At 36.8% G+C, this 24,524-nt stretch overlaps 3 protein-coding genes and 1 long non-coding RNA gene across 4 annotated transcripts in view; 1 reads left to right on the plus strand and 3 right to left on the minus strand.

Moving 5' to 3' along the window:
• The window catches only part of LOC132091867 (uncharacterized), a 104,550-nt gene extending 95,946 nt beyond the window's left edge, over positions 1–8,604 (minus strand). The window contains exons 1-2 of the long non-coding RNA XR_009422153.1: positions 8,293–8,604; positions 6,851–6,985 (exon numbers count right to left, since the gene is read on the minus strand). This is a non-coding gene — a long non-coding RNA (uncharacterized LOC132091867). The remainder of the gene's footprint in view (positions 1–6,850; positions 6,986–8,292) is intronic.
• A 462-nt stretch (positions 8,605–9,066) lies between these two features.
• On the minus strand, positions 9,067–12,133 carry LOC132092429 (vertnin-like). Its single transcript, XM_059498662.1, has one exon. It carries the CDS (start codon positions 12,131–12,133, stop codon positions 10,088–10,090), a length of 2,046 nt encoding a protein of 681 aa, XP_059354645.1. The 3' UTR covers positions 9,067–10,087.
• A 4,710-nt stretch (positions 12,134–16,843) lies between these two features.
• On the minus strand, positions 16,844–19,028 carry LOC132091868 (uncharacterized). The gene is made up of 5 exons (XM_059497957.1): positions 18,675–19,028; positions 18,402–18,446; positions 17,574–17,669; positions 17,394–17,464; positions 16,844–17,296 (listed from the first exon to the last, which is right to left on the minus strand). Exons 1-5 carry the CDS (start codon positions 18,988–18,990, stop codon positions 17,177–17,179), a joined length of 648 nt encoding a protein of 215 aa, XP_059353940.1. The 5' UTR covers positions 18,991–19,028; the 3' UTR covers positions 16,844–17,176.
• Positions 19,029–20,809: 1,781 nt separating this feature from the next.
• LOC132091869 (uncharacterized) lies at positions 20,810–21,952 on the plus strand. Its single transcript, XM_059497958.1, has one exon. The coding sequence runs from the start codon at positions 21,205–21,207 to the stop codon at positions 21,919–21,921; it is 717 nt and encodes a 238-aa protein (XP_059353941.1). The 5' UTR covers positions 20,810–21,204; the 3' UTR covers positions 21,922–21,952.
• Positions 21,953–24,524: the final 2,572 nt, after the last annotated feature.

The raw sequence follows: 24,524 nt of genomic DNA on the forward strand, positions 1-24,524 counted from the left end.
GTAACAATTGAATTACAGAGCTCTGCAATTGAACTCTTACTAGTAATAAATGAATTGTAGAGCTCTCTAATTGGAATTGTTACTAGTAAAAACTGAATTATAGAGCTCTTTAATTCAGTTGTTACTAGTAAGAATACAATTGCAGAGCTCTATAATTCAATTAGAGAGCTCTACAATCATAATTGTTACTAGTAAAAATTGAATTATAGAGCTCTTTAATTGTAATTGTTACTAGTACAAATTAAATTATAGAGCTCTTTAATTTAATTGTTACTAGTAAAAATATAATTAAGACGAGTAACGCTGGAACGTTTTTATGCTGAAACGGCCTCCCATACAGGATGAAACAGTTCACAGAGCAGTTCACGAGCTGCGCATGCGCTGCTAATAGCGCCGTGCTCGCGCGCTGCTGTGGAGAGAGGAACTTCAGTGAACGAGAAATATGAATCAGTGGATTACCCGACCGAGAACGATTCGTTCATGGACGAACAATCACTAGTGCAATTACATATAGCCTATATTAAATATTTGGAATATATATTTTCATATTTTATTAGGTTCTTTGATAAGGTTACAATACGAAGGTCTAAGTAGAAACGTAGCCTATCTTGCGTGATGTCCCAGATGCGCGGGTCGCGGTGGGTAAAGAAATGTTACTTTCTTTGCGGGCTGGGGCGGGCCAAATAATTTCACAAAAGCGGGACCCGCGGGTTGGAAAAAAACCCGACCCGCGCATCACAAGGCTGCATGTGCGAGCACAAGTGATACTGTGGCCACCGGCATGGCTGGACTGGCCATTGGGCATACCGGACATTTGCCCGGTGGGCCGACGTGCTTTTTGGGCCGATATCTCATACTCATACCTTTTTTTTTTTTTTTTTAAATGGCCCATAAAATTTGTGCATCGGCGGCCCATTCGTTTTGTTTTGTTTTGCTTAATTGGCGGCGCTGGGTTTGTGCCGGTGTAATGCATTGGTCAAAGTCAGTGTTAGTTTTTTTTTCTGACAGACCACCCCATGAAACACGTAGATCAGCGGCCCATTGGCTCTTTTCTTGATTGACACTGGGCTGGCCCAATCACAACTTTAAACGAGTGAGCGAGCGGCAGCAGTGTCAGTGTGTAACTGTAAAAAAAGATGGAGAAGAAACGCAAGGAATGTGCAGATAAAGATGTGCAGACCTTCATCAGCTCCTGTGGCAGATGATGATAGTGAGGACGGAGGATCAGGAGAGAGATGAGAAAGTGTAGAGCCTGCGGTAAGCATAACTACTTTCAAAACACTTAGGCCATGTCATAAGTGTAGATTATTTCCACATCTGCATAGTTGACGATTACCGCAATTCACTAGAAATTTAATAAGAGGTGTTTGTAAACCATGTTTTCCGCCAAAATAAAAGCTTGATGCAGTTTGCGTCAAAATAAAAGATCATGTGCTTATCTCTTTCAAGTATAGAAATTGGTACAACTAATTAAGAAAGTTTCCTTTATTTTTTTGTGCATTTGTTTTACAAAATATGGCTATTACTGTCATTGGATTAATATTATAACTATTATTATATATAGGTGTAATGTAAATAGACACTGTAACTAAAAGAGGTTTGAATTTTTCTTTGTTTAATTTGCACACTGAATATAGGACACACCACCATAGTTTTAACAAAACTCCTGTAAGAAACACTGGTATTGCTATGCCAGAGCCGCTTATAGCTTGTTTTAGGATTCACCGCTGTGGAGTATAGTTCAACTGTATTAATAAATATAAAATTTTGACTTATTTCATCTGTTAACTCTCACTCGTTCCTATACTCACTCATTACATGGCATTAGTGGTTTTAATGAATGGGAGTTGGTATGCATATAATTAAGGGCGTGCAAAGATGGGTGGTGTTTATGATCATATAGTGGGCCGGTCTGGGCAAAAATGCCCGGGCCGATTTTTTGTCCCAGTCCAGCCCTGGCCACCGGTCCACGACTGGTAGAAAAAGATGACACTCATTAAAGCTCACTAGCTGAGTTTTCTCCTCTGAAAGAAAAGATTGCACAACTGACAGAATAAGTTACAATATCTGAGATATTGCTGCTAAATTTTATTTGTTTTTTTTTTTTACTTGAATGCCATTGCTTAAATTTATATTGTTTATCTTTTGACATTAAATCTTCTGAGTTCAGAAACATTGTTTAATATAATCGCTGTTCATATTTTTATTCAAAGTTCAGAATCAAGATAAATTTATTACTCTTATGTTTCTTATGATAACTGAGATAATGCTGCTAAATTTATTCTTTCTTTACCTTGAATGTCATTGCTCTAATTTATTTTTTATATTTTGATATTTCATATTTTGTTCAAATGTTTAATATATCTGCTGTTCATATGTTCATATATGAGTGTGTTATATGATTAGAATGTTGTCTCGGTTTTAAAATAAAGCACAGCAATGATATTTGAGAGTGTATTTTCCCTTTTCAGGAAAAGTATCGAAAAAGTATCAAAATCACAATTCTTGACTAGGTATCGGTATCGAAACAATAATTTTGGTATCGTGACAACACTACTTCCAACTAAAACATTTATTTTTTTTAAGGTGCATTCAGTATGTTTTATTGATTATTGATTAGTTGGTCCTTAATGATCTCAGTGGTGCCAGTGGTTGTGGACTATTTTTGTACTTTTTATTTTTATGCTTTGTAAATCACCTTATAAACTCATACAGTAACATCGCTAAAATGGTCAAATGACATGAAATGGCATGACAAGAAAATAAATCTTTTTTTTATTATTATTATTATCAAACAATGACTGAGTGCACCTTTATTGGTTTAATGTCTCTTCTTTAATTGGGGGGGGGGGTACAATGGTGTTTTGTGTATTCAGAAATGTTCACAGTATTAAAGAGATGGATTCTCATGCTAAACATGGCCAAAGTTGTAAAAAATAATTTAGAAGAATGACTGAAAATTTCTGGGCCGAAAATCTTACTTCCGGGTTGGTACAAGTTTCGGCTGTTTTTTTTTCGATCGTGGATTTAATGGCATAGACAAGAGCGGAACATAGAGCGGAACTCCTTATATGAGCATTTCTGTTGGAAAAGCACGCCCGTACACACGTTGGCCAGAGGAGAGCGAGACCGCACATATCAACGCGCTTCAAAATCGCTTGCAGCACTGCGTAGGATTTGTTTGAGAATGCCTCCAAATAAGTGCGTTTTTGGATGTGAGGGAAAGTTTACCGTGTTCAGCTTCCCCAAGAACCCAGCGTTACATGAACAGTGGATGCAGTTTGTTTTTCCATGGCAACAACGGAGTTTCCATATGTATCAAGTTTTTTTGTGTTTTGGTCATTTGAGTGACGATTGTTTATAAACAAGGCCCAAGTTGACGCTGGATTTTTACATCTTTTGCTATTAAAACATGGAGCCGTCCCTGTGATAAAAGACCCCATTCATGTAAGTACAATTGCATCAGATTTCTGTATTTTTTTTGGAAATCAGCACATAAGTGAATATATGTTAATGGAAACAACACAAAACATCAGTGTTATAGCTCCGACTACGGCACTTCTCCAGGAGCTCGGCTTTTTTCGGAAAGAATCGGAAAGCTGTATTTTTCTTTTACAAATATGATAAAACTTAAGACTTTTTGGATATATGAAGTATGCAGTACTACTCTATAGGTACTCAAGATTAACACGAGATCAGGTGAAACTGTGTATGTTATGTACCCTTTAAGCACTCAACTAATTCACAACAAAGCCACTGCAAGGCTAGTTTCATGTAGCCAGATCTTCAGGTTGAAGGTCTGGAATTCATGGCAGCTTTCATCGGCCACAGCCCACCTATGATGCCGTTTGACCGAGATGTCCAACAACCAATCACACTTCGTTTCATTCATCATCACGTTTCGAGGCGTGGAAAATTCGCCACACTAATAAACCTGTATGTAAAACTCTCTGACATATTTTAAAGATTCTATGCTGTGAACTTTAAATATTTCACATACTTTTGAAAATCTAGTGTTAAGTTGTTCCTGATGAGTGCTCGTCATCACAGTTAAACACGATGGCTTTCTTCTTTGGTGAGGGGGTTTGGCACCTGGGTATCTTTGTTTCCAGGTGGAAAGTTAAAGAACCCGACACACACATCTCGCAGAAATCCTGTAGAATTCAACCAATCCGATAACGACTTTGACATTCCTGAAGTGTTTCCATTTTTGTGTCCCATATGCATCAGACGTTTAGCCAACGGTCTGGGGGCGTGACGTCTGAGGCTGAGACTACTACAAGGCAAGCCTGCAACTTTTAGTCAATAAAGTGTAACGGCTAATGCTAACACTGCGGCTTTGGCGGTATGCAGGGAAGTAGTCCAGAGGTCAGTGTATGATTGTCTGAGGTGCCTCACGTGATCCAAGTTAGCCGTTACACTTTTTCCAGTGGTCTCAATCAGCTCCCTAGCTCACTGCACATTGGGACCAGAGGCGTCGTGCCCATTCGAAGTGAGGGGGCATGTGCCCCCTCAGATTTCTGAGCCAAGTGGATTTTAAATGCAGCTTCCAAACGAAAAAAAAAAATTGCAGAATAATATTTTTTATATATTTGATACAATCACAGCGGTGTGATTAGATCGTTCAGTGCACAGCATCAGCTGCTAAATTCAAATCTGCGTTCGCTGGCTGGCGCTGAGCCAGAGACAGACGCATTCGTACAACGCTTCATGATAACCAATCAGAAACTATTCTGTTGCGCTTATGGATGCAATGGCCAATCAGAGACGTCCAGAAGAGTCATCACTGAAACGCAGTGTTTTGTTCACTTGCTCGCTGACTGAATTATTTAGCGAATTCTCTCATCAGAAACAACAAAAAGTGCAGATGTGCGTACGAATGTAAGTAAGATATTCGTTTCATAATGTAAAGTGCTTCAGTGATTTTAATGGGAGTTTTTGAGAGTGCCTGAACTCTGGCTAGACTGAATGAAAATGTTTTTTGATAATGTAAATGTTCTTTACTCTCTGTAAAATGAAAGTGTTAAAATAAGTATCTTACAATACTGTTATTAAAATTTACATTAAATGCAAATTCAGTCGTATTAAAAATATTTTATGGCATGATATGGCACTTAAGTAAAAAGTCAGGTTTTTATGTGTAGTTAATAGATTACACTACATTTCCATATATTGATCAAATAGCAATCTATAAAGGTGCAAAACGCGCTTACCTACACATATTTGAGAAACAAGATATTTCCTGATATATTAAGCATGTTTGGAATTGTTTTGAATAAAAAGGAAAAAAAATAATAAAAAAATAAGCCTATATCAGTTATACAGTGCTTTCGTAGAATGACTTAATTATAAATTTTAACTAGTATTCACTGCCTGTCTAAAAAAAAGGTTTGTCTTTTTTAATCTTCTATCATGTGTCATTTAGATTTATCGAGTTGGCTCGTTTGGTTTATGTTTTGTGCTTCAGAAATGTGAAGTAATATCCTGTAAGGGAGCATAGTGTGACCAAATACCCAGACATGCCATCTTGGCCACTTGAGAGTTTGTGTGCGTGACAGGAAGTACCGTATTTTTCGGACTATAAGTCGCACCTGAGTATAAGTCACATCAGTCCATAAATACGTCATGATGAGGAAAAAACGGAAAATACGGTAAGTCTTTCCCAAGATTTTCCCAGGTCTTTAAAATACCAAAGCACAATGCCCTAAATGCACACTAAATCCACACCGGAGTGGCATTCGAGGCTCTGCGTATCCCATCATGTTCTGGAAATAAATTGTGAGACTATCATACATTGCAAATAATTTCCACAGAAATCTAAAGAAAACTAGATAGTAAAGTTTGTGGTCAAACTTTAAGTTGGCTTGAAAAAGCCTAGCCAGAAAGTTTGAAGCTAACATGTAACTAGCATGTTCCCAGCATGATTAGCAAGTGACTAGCATGTAATTAGCATGATTAGCAAGTGATTAGCATGTAATTAGCTTGATTGGCAAGTGACTAGCATGTAATTAACATGTTGTTAGCATGATTGGCAAGTGACTAGCATGTTGCTAGCATGACTAGCATGTCTCTAGCAAGTGACTAGCATGTTGTTAGCGTGATTAGCAAGTGACTAGCATGTAATTACCATGATTAGCAAGTGAGTAGCATATCTCTACCATGTTGTTTACATGACTAGCAAGCTTGTAACTAGCATGATTGGCCAGTTTGCTAGCATGACTAGAAAGTGACTAGCATGTTATTAGCGTGATTAGCAAGTGTGATGGTAGTCAAAAACCAGCTAAAACTAGTTGATTCAGCTAAGACCAGCGTGACGGTGGCCAAAACCACTTTAAAACCATGTTAAAAGCATGTTTCTAGCCTAATTAGCAAGTTAATGGCATGTTGTTGACATTTTTCTATGCTAATCCAGTTAAAACCAGCTAAAACCAGTTGATTCAGTAAAAAACAGCTAAAAAACAGCCAAGACCAGTGACAGTGGCCAAAACCACTTCAGAGACCAGCCAAAGGAACCGATTAGCTTAGGCTGGTTTTAGCTGTATTTTTAGTTGGGAGTTTTAGGCTATGGCAGTAGACAGCTAAGTCGTATTACCTAAAATTTCACCCCCTCAATAAAAGTCTATGGGATTTAAGGTGGTTTTGGTAGTCTGGTTTACGAAAACAGTAAGCCGGATCAGTTAAAAATGATATAGCAACCCGAGTCAGACCAGTCTGAAGGTCTGACCCGAGTTTGGTGGTTCTATCTTAAAAGCTCTAGGAGGAGATACATTTTAAAATTTAGTATCAGAAGAAGAAGAAGTTTAAACAGTATTTCAGTAAGTTGGCTTTTTCAAGCCAATTTAATAATTACCTTACTCACTTCTTGAGGAAAGCGTCTCCCTCTAATCTTCAGCAGTATCTTCCCATTTGCCCTCATTTTTGCACTCAGTAGATGGCACACTAAAACGGCACAGGTGATGTCCAAGTAAAGGTCCCACTAATGTCTCTAAAACAAAGAAAATGTAAGAAAAATATTCATAATGTTCAATTATTATTTCTCTCTAAATATGAAGGGATTACGCCTAGTTGAAGCAAATGCTTTTATGAGCTGTAGTTACCTTTTTTAAATTCAACACAGATAAGATAGCAACTAGTCAATGTCATAATGACTATATTTAACTATTTAATGGTTTAAGTTTGGATTCAGTTTATGAATTGACTAACCTCTTTTCATTTCCCTTTTTGATTTTTTAAAAACTATATGTGACATTATTTTATTAACATTAATTTGTTTTTTAAAAAAAACTACATGGGGAATCTCAGCAAGTCATTGCATAAAGGATTCCCTGACAGCCCTAAAAACAAACTAAAAGATGCTCCTAAAGACAGCCCGCCACTGCCATCTAGTGCATTTATATCCAAATACTTTTTCATGACCTGAAACAACTTATAAAAAAAAAAAACACACACACACACATTTCACAGGTGCATTATTTGTCTATTTACTTGATTTTTGGAGCCGCCCGAGACACTGCGTGTGGACACAAGCTCTGCTTCCATGCTCAGTAAGTGGATCTTGGAATTTCCGGGAAAAGCTGTCTCAACTGGCTGAGGGGAATCAGCTTTTAGAAAGAATCCAAGATTTAAAAGGTTTTGCTCTCTTTTTTCCCTCTCTCAATTTTCTAGATTCTGTCCTCATTGGGGATTCTCATAAATATATGAGTCCATCCATTAAAAAGGTGCAAACTAAAACCAACATACTTCTGTAGCATTCTGGCATCCATAAAAAAACTCTTTTACCATGTTGCTCATCCCTCCTGTCAATTATTTTCATGCTTTTGTGAGGTAAACACTTATTGAAGCTGTGGTGAAATCGGTGTCTAAGAAGTGCTCCAAAAATAATACAGACATCACAGTGTTAAGTATAGCAGAAAGCTCTCAGAATACCTTATTTGCCACTTTTAGAACAAATTACACCCAGAGGAAAAAAAAATAATAAAAAAAATAGAACTGTTAGGCCAATATTGGGCTAACTTAAAGGGTACATAACATACACAGTTTCACCTAATCTCATGTGAATCTTGAGTACCTATAGAGTAGTACTGCATCCTTCATATATCCACAAAGTCTTAAGTTTTATCATATTTGTAAAAGAAAAATACAGCTTTCCGATTCTTCCCGGAAAAAGCCGAGCTCCTGGAGGCGTGCCGTAGTCGGAGCTATAACACTGATTTTGTGTTGTTTCCATTAACATATATTCACTTATGTGCCGATTTCCAAAAAAATACAGAAATCTGATGCAATTGTACTAACATGAATGGGGTCTTTTATCACAGGGACGGCTCCATGTTTTAATAGCAAAAGATGTGCAAATCCAGCGTCGACTTGGGCCTTGTTTATAAAACATTCGTCACTCAAATAACCAGAAAACACAAACGCACTAGATACACTCCGTTGTTGCCACGGAAAAACAAACTGCATCCACTGTTCATGTAACGCTGGGTTCTTGGGGAAGCTGAACACGGTTAACTTTCCCTCACAAACAAAAACGCACTTATTTGGAGTCATTCTCGAACAAATCCTACGCAGCGCTGCCGATGATTTCGAAGCGTGTTGATGTGTGCGGTCTAGCTCTCCTCTGGCCAACGTGTGCGCGGGCGCGCTTTTCCGACAGAAATGCTCATATAAGGAGTTCCGCTCTATGTTCCGCTCTTGTCTACGTCATTAGATCCATGATCGAAAAAAAAACATGAAAAAAAAAAACTGCCGAAACGTGTACCAACCCAGATGTAAGATTTTCGGCACATAAATTCTCAGTCATTCTTCTAAAATTTTTTTTTACAACTTTGGCCATGTTTAGTATGAGATTCCATCTCTTTAACGCTGTGAACAACTCTGAATACACGAAACACCATTATACCCCACCTTTAAACGACAATAACAGTTTCTTCCCAACTGCTACTGAATGATCTGCCTCAACTGAAATTTAACACATTTATTCTCACTATTAACTCCAGAGCGTCTTTGTTCTCAAACAAGAGTACAACTAACACAGCACTTATCAAAACAAATTAACCTAAGACTGGGTAGTTAAAGTTCCATTTATTGCAGAAACACTCACCAACAGAGTGAAAAGTTGGTATATACCAGTGAACAGGTTTTATTGCACATAGCAACTGGTCTCATACATTAGATGCTCAACATAATGAAATTAACAAAATTAGTTTTATGCTTAACAAATTCATCAAAATGATCCAGGGAGCACATTGTGAACTCATGTTTAATCAAGAGTTACAGAACACTATAATGGTGAAGCTGGAAAAGTCAATAAAGTAGTTAAACCTTAGAAAACACTAAAACAGAATCAAGTGAGATTGACCTTCAGCAGCAGCAGCAAAAAAAAAAAAAAAAAGGAGGAAAGAAACCAAGAAACATGGTCAAAAACAATGTGCAAAACAGCAACAATTCTGTAACATTCAAACGTGAGGAATCCATATTAAATTGGCCACATAAAGATTTCCCAAGCAGAGATAACATTCAATTGTCAGTATAAAAATATATATGTAGAAAAAAAAAAAAGAAAAGTAATAGAAAAGAAAGAACACTCCAGGGTACGAATTAAAATACTATACTTTTTTTTTTTGTTCAAGAAAAATCCTCAGCTGTAATTTCACAGTTTAAACTGAATAAAAACTAAATAGAAATAAAAAGAAGTCTCAAAAACAATTTAAAGAAAATAAACAAGAAATAAAATGACCCTAATCAGAATTTGAACTCATTTACATTGTAAATATAAGGGGGTTGGTGGTCAGAAGAGAGGCATTTGAGATCCTGAAAATGTCTTTGAACTGCCTTTTGCCTGGAGGCCATCAGCACTTACTGTAGGTGGACACAAAGACTGTCTGATTTCACACACACGCAAATGTCCTTGAGCTAGAACCAAGTGGTCAAATAAAGGAATGGGACAAATAATTAAGATGCATGAACTGCAATTATGTGGATGACTAAAAAAAATAAACAGTCAAACTCAAAAGAACAATGCATTGTGAACTATAAAAACTGGACTTATTTACAGGACTTCACAGTGGTGAGGGATAGAACACAACATTCAGCCATGAATTAATGGCACCCCGTGATGCAGAGCCCTCTTCCACATGTAGTAGGTGGAACGAGGAGTAAGAGGAAAGTAAGACCGGAATTCTCTGAATGTGGGGAAGGACTTTTCTTCAAAGCGTTGTTGCAAGAACAGCTTTGCTTTGGCCTTGAAATTGGCCAGTGCCACGACATCCATCACAAACATCTGTTCATTCCTAGACTGGTCAGGCAGGGAGTATTCAGGCAGTGTGAATTCAGAGGGACAAACTTTTTGTCCATTCAGGCAATCCATGTTGCCATCAAAAGAAAACGTTCTTGGAGTATTTATATTTTCGAATACATCTGTTGAGACAGCCAAGCTCTGGGATTTCTCCGTCTCAGACATCATGACCGGCTTCTTGGTTTTCCTGTTCAAAGAAACTCTCCAGAGCCAGTAGAAAGAGGAGGAAACCGAAGGGAACTTGAGCTTGAATTTGATGAAGGACATCTTTGACCTCTGGATGTGCATTTTGGCTTCTTCTCTTAAAGTTTTCCTCTGGTGGTACGCCAGCCTCAGGCTTCTTTGCTTGTGTCTGGAGATCTTCACTCTGGGTGACAGTTTTTGTCTGTCAAACTTAGCAGGGGACACGTGACCTCTGGTACTCTGTGTTTTATCAGCATCTGAGCTTTCCTCGCTGCTACCTGAGAGCTCTTTGAAAGGCATAAACAGCATGGCTTCCCTCCTCCAATTGTAGTACGTGGATCTGGAGATGCCTGGAAATCTTCTTTTGAAAATTCTGTAGGGGAACGCCATGTTTGTAACGATGCAGTTCTGCAAGCTCTTTTTCGCCTCCTGCATCAAGGCCACATTTTGAGCACGTTCTCCTTCCAGTTTCTCACATTTGAAGGCCGACACGCTAGCAAAGCTCCCTTGGCTGGGCTCCTTCTTGACTTCAGGTGAGGACCAGTAGTCCTGTTCAGTGCTGTCTGCAGGACTCAGCTCCCCCATGGAGCCACCTGAGACACTGCAAGTGGACACAAGCTCTTGCTTCCACGCATAATAAGTGGATCTTGGAATTTCCGGGAAAAGCTGTTTGAACTGGCTGAGGGGAATAAGCTTCCCTTGCTTGTAGGATGTCAGGAAAAAGTGTTTGGCCTCATACCTGGCCACCGATTTCTTGTGATACTCGATGCTTTGCCTCTTCCAGCGGTAAAAGGTACTTTTGGTGATGTTGAACTTGTCTTTAAGGTTGGAGTAAGACAGCCGGGAGTCCTGATTCAGAAGATCCATGGACTTCACCGAGGGAATTCGCTGCTCGCTGTTGGGACTCCCGATTTTGAGGTCGCTCGCATGAATCAAGGCCACAAAGTTGTGGGGTTTGAAAACAAAGCCTGCCTCCAAGTCACCCGACCACATGATGTGAAGGGTCAAGGACCCACCATCTTTCGACCACGTCCTCGGGCGAATGACCCGATTGAAATAGGGCCGAATTTTTAAATTGTACATGGGATAAACCGAATAAATGTTGCACTGCAGGACGGATGCCAGCGCATACACGTGCCACATGTTTGCAAATGAGCCGGGGAAACAGGAGGCCTTGACATCGGCATCAAAGATGGCTTCCAGCACTTGAATCGGCAGATTGAGCATGTCCTGAGACTCCTCAGTGCAGAGGGAAAACCTAACCGCTTGCAGCATGACCTTTGAGTCAATCATACCACACAGGTAGTATCTCTTCCAAAGCAGCATCTCCACCACAGTTCTGACCTGCAGCTCCAGACTCAGACTCGTAGAGCCCACCAGAAGCATGCTAGCTGCATCAAACAGCAGGTTTCCTTCTCCTTTGCAGATCAGAGGAAGTAAACCAGTCGGTGCATCTGCTGGGTACAGTCTGTGAGCCACTGCGTCAATGCCCAGCCATAAAGAGATCTCAGGACAGAGCGCTGTAGGAAGATGGAAAGGGGCCAGGACCTGCTCCACCTCCACAGCAACTTTAGTTAGGGCGTCAAGACCCATGCACTCTGTGGCCTCCTGCAGCTCACCCAAGACCGAGAGCACCAGCTCTGTCCTCTGAATCATGCCTTCACAAAAAAGAAGAAACAAGAGGATTAGCATTAGTATATAAATATTTACAGCGGTTGCCAAAATGCATACATTTTGTTTTATTGACAGATGTAAAATATCTTAAAACTTTCGTATGAAAATGAATTCATTGAAAATATTTTTGTATAACACAAAAAGTGTTAATAATAGTGATAACAATGCTGATTAATGTAAAATAGCAATGGCCCTATGTAAAGAGATGGGTGTGATTGGCATAACCATACAACAATTTAACATTTTTGTGAAAAAAAGACAAAAGACAGTCCAAAAGAATCACACATGCATTTTACAGAGTTGACAATTACAGAAATTTTTTTTTAAGACTGTCTTGATTTCATGATAACATTTATCAGTAAAAAAAAATAAAAAAAAATAAAAACCATTCTTGGTTTATCAGTATCTATCAGTCACTTAGTTTATCACACTTGGTTTTCCCCCTTTCCCACATCTGTCTGCTAAAAGAAATATGCATTGTTATAATATAAAATAAATAGTTACAATATTTGGAGCCATACATTAGGTCTGACTGCACATTTTGCGGTATCTTTTTTGTAGATTTGCACACATAGAGTCTAGACTTCCACTGACTTTTATGGAACCTTTTTAGAAATGGACATTATTGGGCAGCTATGAACTTTAATCTTTGAATAACATGTATTAAACAGAAACAAATAAACCGCACAGCATCACACAGAGAGATCAGTTACAAATACTTTTCACAAATGAGACTGACAGTGAAGTCCAAACGCACCAGAGTCTCCGTTACACACGAAAAACACAATCCATGATATGAACACTTATCAGCACTTTCGTGTGCGGTTATACATTAACATTTTTGTTAATTTACTTTGAAACAGCAAAGTAGTCTAGGTTATATGTCATTTAATAAAATAAGAAAAAAATACACCTAAAAAATATACTTAAGAACACAAAACTGTCCTCATATTAGAACTGAATTATTCAGAATAAAAACAAACAGTACCGTGCAAAGTGCACTATATTCAAACGAATAAAATGAAAGCGCAAATACCTCAGCTTGTTTTTCGCGTTTCCCTCCCTTAAGAAATCAGCTTTGTAAAGTAGTCAGCTATGGCAAACTTAGACCTTCTCACAACTCCAGGTTTAATCCATTGTGTGAGGTGGACAACGTGCTCATCATAGGTGAGACAACGAACGCAATCTGAACCCCAGCAGTGGAAATTTCACATGATAAGGAAAGGACCTCCCTCCAGGAAATTGTCAATCACTGAGTTGTGTTGAACCCCTATACGCACGCAATCACTCACACACATACATACAAACACACACCTATAGGCTATCAGTGGAAACTGTTTTAGTGAGGACTTATTATAGACACAAATGGGTTATAAGATAATAATACTATACCCTACCCTTACATCTAAGCATCCCAAAAATCAGTTAATAGTAGTAATATATATATATATATATATATATATATATATATAAATTAATGCATTTAGCAGACGCTTTTTACAGTGCATTCACGCTATCAATTTTTACATATCATGTGTTCCCGGGGAATCGAACCCCCAACCTTGCGCTATATATATATATATATATATATATATATATATATATATATATATATATATATATATATATATATATATATATATATATATATGATATAATGGCATAGTTTACAGTGTTGAATATTTTAAGTGTATTTATTTAATCTGTCTACTATTGGAATGGGCCTATATACTATATACTGGAAATGAACAGTCTCTCTGGTTAGAAGTTTGAACATTAAGTTTATAGTTTGTATATATATATATATATATATATATATATATATATATATATATATATATATATATATATATATATATATATATATATATGATATAATGGCATAGTTTACAGTGTTGAATATTTTAAGTGTATTTATTTAATCTGTCTACTATTGGAATGGGCCTATATACTATATACTGGAAATGAACAGTCTCTCTGGTTAGAAGTTTGAACATTAAGTTTATAGTTTGGCCTTAAATGTTTGCAATAAAAATGTTTAAAAATGAAAATATTTTACATAGACAATAAAGTTTAAATAAGGTCTATAGCTTCCTTGGTAATTAAAGTTAAGCTTCATTGCACTTTTGGAGTTAGCCAATTATCATTGAGGAATGCTGGAAATTTCCATTTCCATAGCTCAAAGTGAACTCCCTCAGACAATGGCTTTGAAGTGTTTTCTTTCCATGCCGAAGCCTGGGGTCCGGTTTCAGTCAGATGTAGATGGATTTTTTCTGTATACCTGGGGATGTTTAGAGTAGTGCTCTCTTTTATTGGATAAGCAAGGCCTTATTTTCCATTATAACCCACCAGAGCACAACTTTTATCATTCTCTAGGTTCAGTAAATTCAGCAAGTATGCTATTTACTTAAACTTTTACCTATTCGTTCATAGTGCTGTATGTGTGTTCATCTCACTAAAAACCACACAGGCCACACAAGGTCAAGCTCACTCTTTTGTTTATTGGAGTTGTGCTAGAGCAGACAGTGTGTGCAAATGGCAGAGAGAAACACAGATCTGGTAAGGTGCTTATTTGCCTCTTGTTTCATCAGGGTATCACTTTTAACACCTCTGCCTTTTTACAGAACCTTTTGTTTCTACTGCTTCAGCCACACACCACCTCCACCCCACCCCTCACCTGCCTGAACTACATCTCTCTTCCTGAATTTACTCTCTCCAGTCCAGTTTTTTGAATGGAGACAACCTGGTGCCAGGCATAAAACAATGCTGAAATATTCCTATAGCTTGCTTTTATTAATGCTTATGCCCAAAAATGCATTATTATTATTAACTGTCTGAAATGCGCAGTCAAAAGGTTGCAACTCAAACAAACTTGTACTATAAAAGTCAGCCAACATGTACATAGTATGGTTTCAAAAAAAAAAAAAATTCTTTCTTAAAATAACAATTTTGGTGTGTTAAGAATATTGTATTAATCTGAAGAAGCTTCTTTCATTAAAAATAACCTTTTGTTCAGTGAAAAGGTTCCATGGATGTTAAAAAGTTTTTTGTGGAACCATCAATGCCAATAAAAAGAATCTTATTTCTGCAGTGTAAAGTTAAAAAAGGAAAAAAAAGTATTAAATAAGTGTGATAACAGAAGTTCTTACTAAAATGTGAAGCTTATATGTTGATGAGCTGTTGTGGGCTAAAACACCCCAAGTGTTCTCTTTCCATCCTGTGCTTAAAATGCAAATGGGGCAGCATTTGGTCGACTCCAGTAGTCTGCCACATGCTGAGATTGTATGTATGTGCTGGGGTATGGGCCGTGCTTGTGTATGTTGGAGGTTTGAGGGGGTCATCAAAAATCTGTGGGACACAGACGAGGAGAGTCTTGCAACCTTTTGTTCTTGAGCTTGGCAGTGTGGACTCAGCACAGTCACATTCAAGAGCAGGCACTTGACACCTATTGGACAATCTCAACATGGGTTCTGCTAGCCAGAGTTTGCTTTTAAATGGCGCTTCACCTCATTAACCACCAAATTAAACTAAAGGTGTACAGAGAAACACATTTCAGGTGCATCTTTTCCTTATTATCTATATAACAATCTTCACTTTGGTTAATGAACATGTTATTTATTTATTCATTCCATTTCATTTCATTTTATATCCAAAATCGTGACAAAATGTCTAAGATTTTTTTTACAAAAATATTTGTTTAAAGGAGCTATTTGATATATTGCATGCTGGGACATAAAATGTCAATTGTTTCCCATCACCTCAGTTTTACAATTTTTACATGGATGTTTATATATGTTGCTCTGGTGTCTTTACCACATACACATAATGTCTTCATGGAGATCATTATTTCCTGTAATGGGGGTTTGTTATCACATAGAAATTACAAATAAAATGAAAATGGTTTTAAGCCATGAGACTAAAGTACACCTTTATAATTAAACAGTTAACATTTTATTAAAGTGTGTGTGTGTGTGTGTGTGTGTGTGTGTGTGTGTGTGTGTGTGTGTGTGTGTGTGTGTGTGGATTCCTTTCTTGTGATTTCACAGAATTGGTGCTCAACTTCACATTAAATATGACAGTAAAGCCCACTTACTAAATAAGGAGTACAACTAGGCTAGTTCAAGAATGGGAATTTATGTGCTTGAGGAATTGGGTAAGCGGCGCGCAGTAGTCCTTATATAGCAACTTGCATGAAAAACAGCCAAAATTCACATTTAAGGCATGAACATAGAATGTGAAAGATCATTTGAACTACAGACCTAATTTTAAACACACACACACACAAAACTGTGTGTTTGTGTTTAAAACCTAAAACTTCACAAGGAATGTAAAACGATTGAACGGCTCTTTTGGGAAGTACTGTATGACAAACTGCTGATGTATGACATTTCATGGTTGTTTTTACAAGAGTGTAATTTCAGTAAATGACTTGTGGTTGATGACCCATAGTTACATATTTGTCTCTTCAGATTTGACCCCACTCATGGTGGTTTGCATCTAATTTCCCCCCATCAATAACCCTTACATACTACATTTACACTCATTAATGTGATGTGTTTCATTCTGTTTCATATATTTTACAAATTCCGTCTTTTACTGGTCTTTGGTCCTCTGTTTCTAGATGAGTTTGTGCCATTCAAGAAAAGAAAAAAAAACAGAAACCAGTTTGAATTAATATGACTGTTGATTTGTGCGATTGTGATGTTTGCAATTGTAATGTTCTTTTACAGAAGTTAAGACTGAGGCAAAAATTAGTTTATCTTAATTTAATGAAGAACATAAAGTAAAGCTAAAAGAAGAAAAAAACTAATGGAAAAATGGTTGTGACAAAAGAGAGAGCGACAGAATGGGAAGTTCAACAAACTTGTGACTTGTGAGTATCCAGTGACCAAATACAGACAAAGACCTCATGGGAATCATAACCTGTGAAGAATTGCTTGCACACATGACTCATGCAGTCGAGGAAATCAACTTATTTTACGCTGTACAACTGAGGAATTATTTAGTGTAACATGTTTACAGCGATTAGCATAGTTTTATGACAGCATATTCAGTTTTTTGGTCATTGTCCACTACTTTGTCTATGTCCACTTTCCTTGGTTTCATTACATTGAGGTTTAACTCAGTGTAGTGCACATCTTCACCCTGTTCAAGTGATAAGAACAGAATTCAATAAATTGAGTAAAGCAGCACACCGGTAAATCAAGATGTACATGCTATATCCAATTGACATTTTACCCACATTCTTGTGTTCATGTTCAGTTATTTTGGTTTCAAATTCCAATACGTTTTGATCTTCAAATAATGTCCACACTAAAAGAAAGAAAGAAAGAAAGTGCACATTTTCAGGGTTGAAGATTGGTTAAGTTAAAAGATAAAGCACAGTTGTAAAGAATGAAACTGTAAGGTAACCGTGACTCACTTTGTCCTCTCCTGTGATATCTGTGCCAAATGATTAGCGCAGTAACCGACAAAGCACCGACGATGAGCACTGACAGGATTATTATCATTAACAGGTCTTTAAAAGAAGAAGAAGATGAAAAAACAACAGCATTATAGCATTACGTAGATATAATGTCTTTGTGTTTCTATACACTATAATGTATTAAGTTTTATTATGAAGTTATGTACAGTATGCTTTTTGACAAGAAACCAAGAAAGCAGATATAATTAGAATTCAAAGGCTTATTTATATGTTTTTAGGTTTTTCTACCAACACACCATACTGCATTTTTCTAAATGTGTTTAGAAAAAACACATCTCTTTTAGCCCTTTCTACTCATGTTGAACTACTAATTTACACAGAACAACTGCCAACAAGGGATACAAATATAAGATTGCCGTTGAACACTGTAGTGTATATACTACTTTAATGGTTAGAGAGTCGGACTCCCAATCGAAAGGTTGTGAGTTCGAGTCCCGGGCCGGCAGGAATTGTGGGTGGGGGGAGTGCATGTACAGTTCTCTCTCCACCCTCAATATCACGATTTAGGTGCCCTTGAGCAAGGCATCGAACCCCCAACTGCTCCCCGGGCGCCGCAGCATACATGGCTGCCCACTGCTCTGGGTGTGTGCTCACAGTGTGTGTGTGTGTTCACTGCTCTGTGTGTGTGCATTTCGGATGGGTTAAATACAGAGCACGAATTCTGAGTATGGGTCACCATACTTGGCTGAATGTCACTTCACCTATTATACAATTCTCGAACATGACAATAAGATTTATGGAAATATTTGGTGGACGATATATCACCTTCTCTGTCATCACTGCTGTCATTATTGTTCATGGAATGGACAGCTGAAAAAACAAGGAAAACAATTAAACTGGTAGAAATCTACTATTAATGTTAAATTCTATTAATATAAAATGTTAATACACATGTAAATATTGTATACTGCATAGTAAAATCAAGATTTAAATTAATTTAAAACTTTACACATATTGTTTTCTAAAAGTGAAGGACACAAAGGAAGACAAACTGATAAATCATGCCATAAAGTTTGATGAATTTGAGCATTAGCTTACTTTCATTAATAATCAAGCAAATTCTTGCATCCTCTCCTATTTTGCTTCCATGCACACCTGAATACTGACGGCAGGTGTAGCATCCATTATCTGCAGCTTTGAGTTCACTGATGTGTAGAGAGCAGTTAGACGTCAGACGCACTCTGCCTTCTCTCTGTGACCTGTCCGGATTGCGTTTACCAAGGGTGACCAACTCAATGGCAGGATTATCATTAGACAGCCATGTAACATTACTGCAGTTTGTCTGTGTCAACAGATTAAGGCACAGCAAACTCACATGCCCTCCAAGGAAGACTTTCTTTTCTTCTTCAATCATATCAGCACCTTAATATAAACACAAACATAACCTTAACTATATAAAAAAAACTTAATTAAAAAATATATTATATTGAATATGAAAAATATTATATTCATTATGAAATGTATCCATACTGACTGGCATTTTTCTGTATTACCTGTATTAAAAACAAAGTTGAACAGCAATCCAAGACATGTGCCCAAGAGTAAATTCATTTTTTTTTTCTCTTTTAGTAAGAGGTTTCGCTCTCAGTTCTCATACTTATATATACACATTGTCTTTTGACATCACTTCCTCAGACTGTGCAATCTGTTTGTGACAATAGTGAACCCATGATTGTTTTTTTTTTTTTTTTTCAAAGATAAGACTTATGTCAGATTAATTTATTGTGGACAATGATGTAAAATGGCAAACTTACTTAAATTATAAATTCCAAAAAGAAGAGAAAAAAATCATAAATGGCTATTGCTTATAATAATGATTAACATAATCATAATGGATTTCTTTGTACATGAGATTCTGTGTTTTCTTTAAGTCTATAATTTTATTTGTTGTTAGATTTATTAAACCTAGATATATTTAGATTTCAAACCTATGTTTGTATAAATTGAATAGTTCTGGCATTTTTATTTTGATAACTAATGGTGTATAAAATGTAAATGGATAGAGAACCACACTCACATGCCAATTCGAGACTAAGCAAGAAGCTTTTATTTGATCATTGATTGTGAGCCATTTGCTTACATTAATACCCCATTAAGTTTTCTTCCCAATTAGGTTGCATGTTCAGCACCCACAGCCAAGTCCACTTTTCAGAAGTTTAAGTCCTGAATACTTAGACCACTAACCAACAAAAATCTGTCCTGCATTGCCAATAGTCAGGTAATCTAGTGACAACATTTGTCCTCAGAGTTTGTCTCTGCTTAGTGAAAAAAAAAACTGTGTGAAAAACATATTGAGACGTGTTAAACAGACAGCGAGTAAAAATGAGAAGTACACAGAATTAGACACAACACTTCCTCATTTACAAATATCCTGAAATGGATGCATTTAAATTATTTCAAGTTTTTATTACAATAACCAAAGACGATAGTGTGCCTTTTAATATGACAAATTGTTACAGGAGTAAAATATTATGGTATTAAATTATACACACACTGATACTGATTTAACCTTTATCCTGGTGAATTCACAATAACTTGAGATTGGCCATTATTTCAGTCATAGTGCTGTGTAGCTGTTTGTCCACCTGGTGGCATCCATGCACTTGGTGACTAATATGTTAAAACAAAGCACAAAGTTACAAAAGCATTATTTATAAAACAGGCAAAAAGAGTATAAATCTTTTCACACAGTGCAATACATTTGGAAAACATATGACGGTACCAATAGGCATATAATATTTTGTTATTATAGGCTATTTGACAATGTAAATATCTATTTAATAGAGATGGAAACTTGTTTCTGAGATTTGGACAAATAGCATTTTAATTGAAAAATATAAATAAATAAATAAATAAACTGCAACGTAGAGAAAACTATTAAGCAAATTGAGACACGGGACAAAGGACTTAAATCAGTCAAAATGTCTGTTTATTTGTGCATAATTGTCCAATGATTTATAAAGTTTACTATAAATAATAAAAAGAGTGGTCGACAGTATAGCATCGAAAACATTCGAAATAATTCCCCCACTTATTATACAGTATGAGCTTTTGTGACCAAATGTGATAAAAATGTTCCCTTTAAATATAAGCATGTTCATGTCAATGTTATTTGTCGACTACCTAAAAACAGTCTGGGATTCTGACTGGATGACGTTTAGCTGGGGAGCGACTTGTTAGTGCGCACAGTGAGACCCGCCTCTCTTCGTTTTCGCACACGGTCCCCTCACTGTATAACACTGAGACTGTCTGTATGTCTGTTCGCATGTCATTCAGCAGACGAATCACATCTCAGCACTGGTTTTGCTGTCGACGGGGTGAGATCTATAGTCATCTATTGCTCTCTGGAAGAGTCTCCGCATGGGATAACGTCCACATGCTACTGTCATGCTGGAAGCAGATCGCTCTTGTGGACTTGCAAGATCGGAGGAATGATAAATGAGTGGAAAAATAACCAGGGACGTGGATAATCGACAAAAGCTGAGTATTAACCCGTCAGCAGTTCTCTTGAATAATCTGTCAATATCAAGCGTTCAAGACGGACGGCGCACAGAAGCACAGAGGGAGAATGAGGGAACGGGACTTTATGCCAAACATGGAACGGGGCAAACCGGCCACATACACGGGCGACAAAAAAGCTAAAATGGCTGCTAAAACCAATAAAAAGTGGGTGAGACTGGCTACTGTATTCGCATATGTCTTGTCGGTGTCTTTGGCTGCTATTATACTGGCAATTTATTACAGTTTGGTATGGAAACCGACGTCTTCATCTGTGTCTGGACAGCCAGATGTATTGGTGACGGCTGCAACTATTACCATAAACACGAATAACATCACAACAAGTGACTTACCAACCACAGTCAAAATGAATAATACACCAGCGGTCAGCCTAAGATCGACACAGGCCCCCACATATGCCCACTCCACTTCTTCACAGAGACACGGGGGTGATACCAATGGTCATGAAGGCCTTCTCAATATCCCCACAACGAAGAATACTTACCAAACAGGAACAATTGACTCTGCGCACATTCACGACCAACTAGGACGTTTTAGTACAGCAGAAAATAGCCACGTGTCAGAAACGGTCTACGCCAGTTCTGGGGATGGTGCCACTGAGAACTGGCCAAACATGGGGGATTCAGCCTCTTCTATAACTGACCAAGAATCAAGACCTGACGTCTCCTCTTTGACAGAACATGGTCTGGAATTAACAGAGGGCTCATCTCATTTGCAAGAGGAGTTAGTTACCAAGGACACAGAGAATGCAGCAAGTGGAGTGTGACACTAGATTATTTGTGTGGCACGTAATTATATGATGAGAGAAGTCATCAAACAGTTTGTTAATTTTGTTGCTATTTCAAGGACAGAAACTGTGTTGACCTGCTTTGAAAAACTAATTTAAAGGTTGATGTTACATTAAAAAGTGCAATAGCTGGGTTCTGAAAGTAAAAATCCCTTTCATTTTCTAAATTGGGGAATTAATTTCAACGATAACAAAAATCTTTAAAGACAGACCTACTGTGAGATTGTTAATGATGGCACGTGCTTTTATTGAGGCCATCAGTCTGCACTATTTCAATAATTGTGTTTATCTGTGGAATTCCTGGTGTAAAACTGCATAGCATGTGATTCTGAAGAGAAATCACCAATCGGAAAATCGTATCAAGCTAATTTAGCATCCACTTACTCATATGAAGCACAAATTTTCACATAATTTTAATTCATGCCATTTGCAATGCTTCTTTCCATAATTAAAGCTGTTTTTAGTCTTGTACCTTTTAGACAGATTTTCAAATATATATATATATATATTTGCTTTAAATCAAATGTAATTCACTTAATAGCTGGTTAGTTTAGTCCATGGCTTAAAACCATACAGTCTATGCTTAAAACGAATGATGAATGAATGGGAGAATTACTTCCAGAACCAAGGCTGCTGAAAAAGTGCAGGCACTGTGACAATCTATAATTCAGTTGTGGATAATCACAGTCACGCTCATATTCAGAATAACAAAACAATTATGAGATATAGCTTTTATACAACAGTTCTATAAACATGCATTTAATATCTATTACATTTTAGACAAAAAATGGACAGTTAGTCTGTATATATATCGTTCCGATTAAAATAGATCCAAAAGAAGTCAAAGCATTAAAGCTTTGCATTTTTAATCAAACAGGACAGAGACTACTCCACTCTACATTCACTCCAGTTTTTCCAAACATAGACAAGCAGGGTGATACAAGAAGTTAAACATAACAGTGCTGTTAGACTAAATATGATGTCCTGGAACACTTGGCAAATCAAGGACAACAAGAACCAACTGTTGTATTATCGTTTTGTAAATGAAGAAAAGGACTGTGGTTAAGCGATAGGCTTATGGTTCTTAAGATGTCTTTTGGAACAACAGGAAAATGAGCCATTCAAATCTCAGACGATGGACAAACATCCTCCAGTAGCGTTTGTTTCATTGTGCAGTAATTGTGAGCAAGTGAAACACTGTTTAAAGCAACTTAAATAAACTTTGCCTATAGAGTTCAGGAATGCAATATCTGTCTGAATGCAGAATAGATGACAAGTAGGAAAAATACACTGTGCAAACTCACCCATGTTGACATTTTAAAGTGTCTTTTAAAAATCACTGTGTGTTGAGAAAGATATATAATAACTGAAATATGATGTATGAATAAACTAATATTTTTCATTCGATGCAATGATTATTAAACCAGATATGTTTCCAGCTTATGTGAAGCTTATGCTTATGTTAAAGTGATTACTTATATTATAAAGAAAGGTTTCCTGCTTAAACACCACATAGCATTTATATATCAGTTACGTTATTTAAATGCAAATAAGTTTTGCATTTAAATAATATAAAGTGGAGTGGTTATGATTGTTTAAAAATGGCACATATTCGGGAATTAAACTCTTCCTGTATAATAATAATAATAATTATTACTATTATTACACTAAGCCATCCTTTCACTTCCATTAATATTTTTTTTTATGATTCTGAATAATAAAGGCATCAAATGAATAAAGGTTCAAATAATTAAATAATGTATTATTATAATTTTTGGTCCATGTTTATATCCATATTTTTATATTTATATTTTATATGGACAATAAGCATAACCATTATTTTTGCAACAAAGTAATCTGTTTATGAACATCATCTTGCCAAAATAGTTTCTAGTCAGTTTGTTCTCTTTTTTTCTTAATTGTATTATTAGCGTATAATTATGTAACATTGGTCAGATTCTCTGAGAAATGTCAGACTCATAAATTATGTTTTAAACCATACTTTTCAAAGCACTTTAAGATAGCAGCAGGACAGTGACACTAACCTAAAACTGACCAGATGCTTATTCCCATCTATGAATCACCAATCTCTGAGAATGCAAGAAATGCAAGTCAAACCCCTACAGATGAGTTTAGATCATTTATGCTTAGTATACATGTCAAACAGCACGAATTAGTTTATAGTAAGATGTCATAGTGTAAATGGGGAATTCGTGTTTTATGGGACACTGCATTAGGGAGATGACAAGATGAGTGTTGTCTAAGGGGAATCGTTTGCTTAATTAACACAGACATTTACATCCCTTTCAAATATATATTTGGCCTCATTAACCAAACTAGTCCAATAAAACAAATATCTAGCAACAATAACAATTTTGAATTCCTGCTGGACAAGCCATACCATTGATACTGGAAATTGTATGACTCGGTGGTTTTTAAGTGACCTGAAGTATCCCTCAGCCTAAGTGTCTCTCTCACAGTGAGAAGTCTCCAGGCATCAGTTGTCCTTGGGGACTTCTTCATCACATTAAGCATCAGCATTCCATTCAACCAAACAAACAGCACTGTCCCTCAGGAGAGTC

The sequence above is a fragment of the Carassius carassius genome, chromosome 18, assembly GCF_963082965.1.
Source record: "Carassius carassius chromosome 18, fCarCar2.1, whole genome shotgun sequence".
Classification (NCBI taxonomy): Eukaryota; Metazoa; Chordata; class Actinopteri; order Cypriniformes; family Cyprinidae; genus Carassius; species Carassius carassius.